This window comes from Serinus canaria, chromosome 25 (assembly GCF_022539315.1).
Source record: "Serinus canaria isolate serCan28SL12 chromosome 25, serCan2020, whole genome shotgun sequence".
NCBI classification, from domain to species: Eukaryota; Metazoa; Chordata; class Aves; order Passeriformes; family Fringillidae; genus Serinus; species Serinus canaria.
In genome coordinates this window covers 9,145,132-9,151,925 of record NC_066338.1, presented here as the reverse complement: position 1 = coordinate 9,151,925, position 6,794 = coordinate 9,145,132, and the positions used below count along the sequence as shown (strand labels likewise).

The window sequence follows — 6,794 nt, the reverse complement described above, 5'->3', positions numbered from 1 at the left end:
GGGGGGTGGGGGGACACCAGGGGACATCGGGGGACACCGGGGGACAGGGCTGGGCTGGGGGGGGGGGAGGGGCTCCTTGAGACCCCCCCCTCAATAGGTCATGGACAGCTGGGACACCTGGGTGACACCTGAAGGGTCCTGGGTCACCTCCTGGACACCTGGGTGACACCTGAATGGTCCTGGGTCACCTCCTGGACACCTGGGTGACACCTGATGGGTCCTGGGTCACCTCCTGGACACCTGGGTGACACCTGAAGGGTCCTGGGTCACCTCCTGGACACCTGGGTGACACCTGATGGGTCCTGGGTCACCTCCTGGACACCTGGGTGACACCTGATGGGTCCTGGGTCACCTCCTGGACACCTGGGTGACACCTGATGGTTCTGGGTCACCTCCTGGACACCTGGGTGACACTGATGGGTCCTGGGGGACCTCCTGGATCTCTGGTAGGACCTGAACACCTGGACCTGGGCACCTGGGTCTGCCCTGAGACACCTGAATGGTCCTGGGTGACCTCCTGGACCCCTGGTAGGACCTGGACACCTGGGTCACCTCCTGGACCTGGACACCTGGGTCCACCCTGAGACCCCTGACAGGTCCAGGACCCCTCCTGGGCCACCATGTCCAGGCCACCAGGACCCCCCTGGGCCACCATGTCCAGGCCACCAGGACCCCCCTGGGCCACCATGTCCAGACCACCAGGACCCCTCCTGGACCACCATGTCCGGACCACCAGGACCATCTGGGCCACCATGTCCAGGTCACCTGGATCCTTCCTGGACCCCTTGGGCCACCATATCCAGCCCACCTGGACCCCTCCTGTGACCTTGTCACCTCTCTACCCCCGTGTCCTCTGTCCCCCCATTGTCCCCTTGTCACCACCACCCCCCTGGGGACAGCTCCTCCCTGCCACCTCCGTTGTCCCCTGTGTCACCTCCGGGGCGCAGGCGTGTGACACTTCTGCCTCCCGCCACCCCCCAGGCCGGGCCACCGGGCCGCTGGCCACCCCAGGAGCTCCACCAGGCCACCGGCCCCTCTCCAGCCGTGGGTGAAGGAGAAGGAGCCCATCGGGACCAGCCGGACGTGGCGGTGGCACGGGGAGCGACGTTTGTCACTTGTCACCGGCGGTGGCCCCACGGGGCCCCAGCGCCTCCGGTTCCTCCCTTTCCTGGGGGGAAGGGACCTCCTGCGCCCTGGGAGCGATTGGAGGGGCTGAGGTTTGTCCAGGGGTCATCCAGGGGTCATCCAGGGGTCATCCAGGGGTCATCCAGGGGTCATCCAGGGGTCATCCAGCGGTTCCTCGCTGGACGTGGTCCTGCCAAGGCCACACAAGGCAGGGCCTCAGCTGGTGCTGCTCCGGACAGGAGTGGTGACACTGGGATCCCATCTCCAGCAGGATCCCATCTCCAGCAGGATCTCATCTCCACCAGGATCCCATCTCCATTTGGATCCCATCTCCACCAGGATCTCATCTCCTCTAGGATCTCACCTCCACCAGGATCTCACCTCCACTGGGATCTCACCTCCATCAGGATCTCACCCATACCAGGATCCCATCTCCACCAGGATCCTACCTCCATTGGGATCTCACCTCCATTGGGATCTCATTTCCATCAGGATCTCACCTCCACCAGGATCTCACCTCCGTTGGGATTTTACCTCCTCCAGGGTCTCATCTTCTCTAGGATCTCACCTCCACTGGGATTTTACCTCCACTGGGATTTTACCTCCTCCAGGATCCCATGTCCTCTAGGATCCCATCTCCACCAGGATCCCATCTCCATTTGGATCCCATCTCCACCTGGATCCCATCTCCACCAGGATCCCATCTCCACCTGGATCCCATCTCCAGCAGGATCCCATCTCCATTGGATCCCATCTCCATTTGGATCCCATCTCCACCAGGATCCCATCTCCAGCAGGATCCCATCTCCACCAGGATCCCATCTCCAGCAGGATCCCATCTCCATTTGGATCCCATCTCCAGCAGGATCCCATCTCCATTTGGATCCCATCTCCATTTGGATCCCATCTCCACCTGGATCCCATCTCCACCAGGATCCCATCTCCATTTGGATCCCATCTCCACCGGATCCATCTCACCAGGATCCCATCTCCATTTGGATCCCATCTCCATTTGGATCCCATCTCCACCTGGATCTCATCTCCATCAGCTCCTGGCCAGAGGTTGATGGTTGGAGCCTCTTCCATCAGCTCCTCCACAGAAATTCTTCCTGCCAGGACCCACCTCCACCAGTTCTCCCATTAAAGTCCATCCTGCCAGGACCCACCTCCTTGGAAATTCATCCCACCAGGACCAACCTCCATTGAAATTCATCCTGCTAGGACCCACCTCCACCAATTCCTCCATTGAAATTCATCCTGCCAGGACCCACCTCCACTGAAATTCACCCTGCCAGGACCCACCTCCACCAGCTCCTCCACAGAAATTCATCCTGCCAGGACCCACCTCCACCAGTTCTCCCATTAAAGTCCATCCTGCCAGGACTCACCTCCTTGGAAATTCATCCTGCTAGGACCCACCTCCATCAGCTCCTCCCCAGAAATTCATCCTTCCAGGACCCATCTCCATTGAAATTCATCCTGCCAGGACCCATCTCCATTGAAGTTCCCGAACAAAAATTCATCCTGCCAGGACCCACCTGCACTGAAGTTCTTCCCACCAGGACCCACCTCTACAGAAATTCATCCTGCCAGGACCCACCTCCATCAGTTCCTCCACAATAATTCACCCTGCCAGGACCCACCTCCACTAAAGTCCATCCCAGCAGGACCCACCTCCATTGAAATTCACCCTGCCAGGACCCACCTCCTTTGAAATTCACCCTGCCAGGACCCACCTCCACAGAAATTCACCCTGCCAGGACCCACCTCCTTTGAAATTCACCCTGCCAGGACCCACCTCCACTGAAATTCACCCTGCCAGGACCCACCTCCATTGAAATTCACCCTGCCAGGACCCACCTCCGTTGAAATTCATCCTGCCAGGACCCACTGTCACTGAAGTCCGTCCCTCCAGGACTGACTGACAGTGCTGGGAGGGGAAATGTCAGGTGAGTGACACACCTGGGAATGGATTGGGACACCTGAGGCAAGGTATGACATCACACCGCGAGACTGGGACACACCTGGGACACACCTGGGACATACCTGACACACCTGGGACACACCTGGGATACACCTGGGCACACCTGGGACACACCTGGGACACACCTGGGCACACCTGGGCACACCTGGGACACACCTGGGACACACCTGGGCACACCTGGGAACACCTGGGCACACCTGGGAACACCTGGGACACACCTGACACACCTGGGCACACCTGGGATACACCTGGGACACACCTGGACACACCTGAGACACACCTGGGAACACCTGGATACAGCTGGGCACACCTGGGACACACCTGGGAGCACCTGGACACACCTGGGACACACCTGGGACACACCTGGGAGCACCTGGACACACCTGACACACCTGGGACATACCTGGGACACACCTGGACAGACCTGGGACACACCTGGGACACAGCTGGGACACACCTGGACAGACCTGGGACACACCTGGGACACAGCTGGGACACAGCTGGGACACACCTGGACACACCTGACACACCTGGGACACACCTGGGCACACCTGGGGTATAGAGACACACTTGGGACACACCTGGGACACACCTGGGCACACCTGGGACACACCTGGGCACACCTGGGACACAGCTGGGACACACCTGGGCACACCTGGGACACACCTGGGCACACCTGGGACACACCTGGGACACACCTGGCACACCTGGGCACACCTGGGAACACACCTGGGACACACCTGGACACACCTGAGACACACCTGGGACCACCTGGACACACCTGGGACACACCTGGGACACACCTGGGCACAGCTGGGTACACCTGGGGGAGACCTGGACACACCTGGGCACACCTGGGCACACCTGGGGCACACCTGGACACACCTGGGCACACCTGGGACACACCTGGACACACCTGGGACACACCTGGGACACACCTGGACACACCTGGGACACACCTGGTCACACCTGAACACACCTGGACAACACTGGGCCAACTGTGACACACCTGTACACACCTGTACACATCTGTTACACCTGTACACACCTGTTACACCTGCACACACCTGTACACACCTGTACACACCTGTTACACACATGTACACACCTGTACACACCTGTACACACCTGTACACACCTGTACACACCTGTACACCCTGGTACACACTGTACACACCTGGACACAAACCTGGTACAACACCGGTACACACCTGGTACACACGCTGTTACACACCTGTACACACCTGTACACACCTGTTACACACCTGCACACACCTGTTACACACCTGTGCACACCTGTTACACACCTGCTACACACCTGTACACACCTGTTACACACCTGTACACACCTGTACACACCTGTTCACACCTGTACACACCTGTTACACCTGTACACACCTGTACACACCTGTAACACCTGTACACACCTGTACACACCTGTTACACACCTGTCACAAACACCTCACACCGTACCTGTACACACACCTGCACACACCTGTACACCGACACACCTGTTTACACCTGTACAACACCTGCACACACCTGTTACACACCTGTGCACACCTTTTACACCTGTACACACCTGTTAACACACCTGTTACACACCTGTTACACCTGTACATACCTGTGACACACCTGTTACACCTGTACACACCTGTACACACCTGGGCACTCCCGCACACACCCATTTGGGGAGGGGGCAGGACCAGACCCCAAAAGGGGGGCTCGGATGCCAAGGGGAGGGTCCCAAACCAAATTTGGGGAGGGGTCCCAAAGCCCATTTGGGGAGGGGTCCCAAAGCTCATTTGGGGTCCCAAACCAAATTTGGGGAGGGGTCCCAAAGCCCGTTTGGGGAGGGGTCCCAAAGCTCATTTGGGTCCCAAACTTTATTTGGGGAGGGGTCCCAAAGCCCATTTGGGGAGGGGTCTGGGACCTCGTTTGGGGAGGGGGCGGGGACAGACCCCAGACTCGATTTGGGGAGGGGCCACAGCCCCCATTGGGGGAGGGGTTCTTAACCCCATTTGGGGGCACAGACTCATTTGGGGAGGGGTCCCAAACCCAAGTTGGGGGTCGCAGATCCGATTTTGGGGAGGGGTCCCGGACCCGATTTCGGGTCCCAAACCCCATTTTGGGGAGGGGTCTCCAGCCCCCATTTGGGGGTCCGCACTCCGGGGGGGGGGGAGGGGTCCCTGTGTGATTTTGGGGGGGGGGGTGGGGTCAGAAAACCCTCTGTGCCCCTCCCCCACCCCAAACTCCCCCCCCCGAACCCCCCTCGACGCCCCCTCCCCAAATAAAGCAGAGCCCCGTTGGGTTTTAGGGTTTTTTTTAATCTCGGCCCCTTTTCCGGGCGGTTTCACCCCAAAAACCGCGAGGGCCCCGCCCCTCCCCCACCCCGAGCCGCCCGCGGCCCCCCCCCCCCCCCCCCCCCCCCCCCCTCGGGGGGTCCCCCCTGGTTTGGGACCACCCCATCCCCCCAAGAAGGATGAGGAACCCCAAAAAGGGGGGGAGGGGATGTGGGGACCCCTCCCCTCAAACACAGCCCGGGGGGGGGAGGGGGGGACGGGGGGCAAGGGACAGGTGGGGACCCCAAAATGGGGGAGGGGGAGGGGCGTGGGGACCCTCAAAATAGGGGGGGGGAACAGAGACAGCCGGGGATCCCCAAAATGGGGGGGATAGAAACACCTGGGGACCCCCAAAATTGGGGGGATGAGGACACCCAGAGACCCCCAAAATGGGGGGGACAAGGACACCCAGAGACCCCCAAAACTGGGGGGACGAGACACTGGGGGACCCCAAAATTGGGGGGGACAGAGACACCCGGGGACCCCCAAAATGGGGGGGACAGAGACAACCAGACACCCCCAAAATTGGGGGAATGAGGACACCCAGAGACCCCCAAAATGGGGGGGACAAGAACACCTGGGGACCCCCAAAATTGGGGGGGACAGAGACACCCAGAGACCCCCAAAACTGGGGGGAGGAGGACACCCGGGGACCCCAAAAGGGGGGGGACAAGGACACCCAGAGACCCCCAAAATTGGGGGGGACAGAGACACCCAGAGACCCCCAAAATGGGGGGGGGGATAGAAACACCCAGAGACCCCCAAAATGGGGGGGACAAGGACACCCAGAGACCCCCAAAACTGGGGGGACGAGGACACCCAGAGACCCCAAAATTGTGGGGGACAGAGACACCCGGGGATCCCCAAAATGGGGGGTAAAAGGACACCCAGAGACCCCCAAAGTGGGGGGGGACAAGGACACCCCAAAACCCCCAGGACCCCAAAAATGGGGTGGGGGGGAGGGGATGGTGTCAAGAGCACCCAAAGACCCCAAGACCCCAAAACTGGGGGGGGACAAGGACACCTGGGGACCCCCAAGACCCCCAAAATGGGGGGGGGGGAGGGACAAGGACACCCGAGGACCCCCCCAAAAATTGGGGGGGGTCAAGGACACCCAGACACCCCAAGATGCCCAAAATGGGGGGGGGGCGGTGGAGGGGTCAAGGACCCCCAGAACAGAGATGGGTGGGACAAGGACACCCCAAAACCCCCGGTGACCCCAAAACCCTTCCGTGATGGGGGACTGGGGACAGGGACACCCCAAACCCGCTACGGGACAGGGAGGTGACCCCAAAACCCCCCTGAGCTCTGAGACCGGGGACAGGGACACCCCAAAACCCCCT

General features: G+C 60.6%; 1 protein-coding gene and 2 long non-coding RNA genes across 3 annotated transcripts in view; all 3 read right to left on the bottom strand.

Moving 5' to 3' along the window:
- Positions 1–1,750: 1,750 nt before the first annotated feature.
- LOC127060542 (uncharacterized) lies at positions 1,751–4,075 on the bottom strand. Its single transcript, XR_007779731.1, has 5 exons — positions 3,974–4,075; positions 3,017–3,276; positions 2,104–2,985; positions 1,903–2,038; positions 1,751–1,835 (listed from the first exon to the last, which is right to left on the bottom strand). It is a non-coding gene; the product is annotated as an uncharacterized LOC127060542 (long non-coding RNA).
- Positions 4,076–4,182: 107 nt separating this feature from the next.
- Positions 4,183–5,277, bottom strand: LOC127060558 (uncharacterized). Its single transcript, XR_007779771.1, has 3 exons — positions 4,704–5,277; positions 4,375–4,557; positions 4,183–4,237 (listed from the first exon to the last, which is right to left on the bottom strand). It is a non-coding gene; the product is annotated as an uncharacterized LOC127060558 (long non-coding RNA).
- A 258-nt stretch (positions 5,278–5,535) lies between these two features.
- LOC127060718 (formin-2-like) overlaps positions 5,536–6,794 on the bottom strand; it is a 2,301-nt gene continuing 1,042 nt past the window's right edge. The window contains exons 2-3 of the mRNA XM_050984780.1: positions 5,927–6,792; positions 5,536–5,791 (exon numbers count right to left, since the gene is read on the bottom strand). Of these exons, the coding sequence (XP_050840737.1) occupies positions 5,639–5,791; positions 5,927–6,792 (1,019 nt within the window). The 3' untranslated portion in view covers positions 5,536–5,638. The remainder of the gene's footprint in view (positions 5,792–5,926; positions 6,793–6,794) is intronic.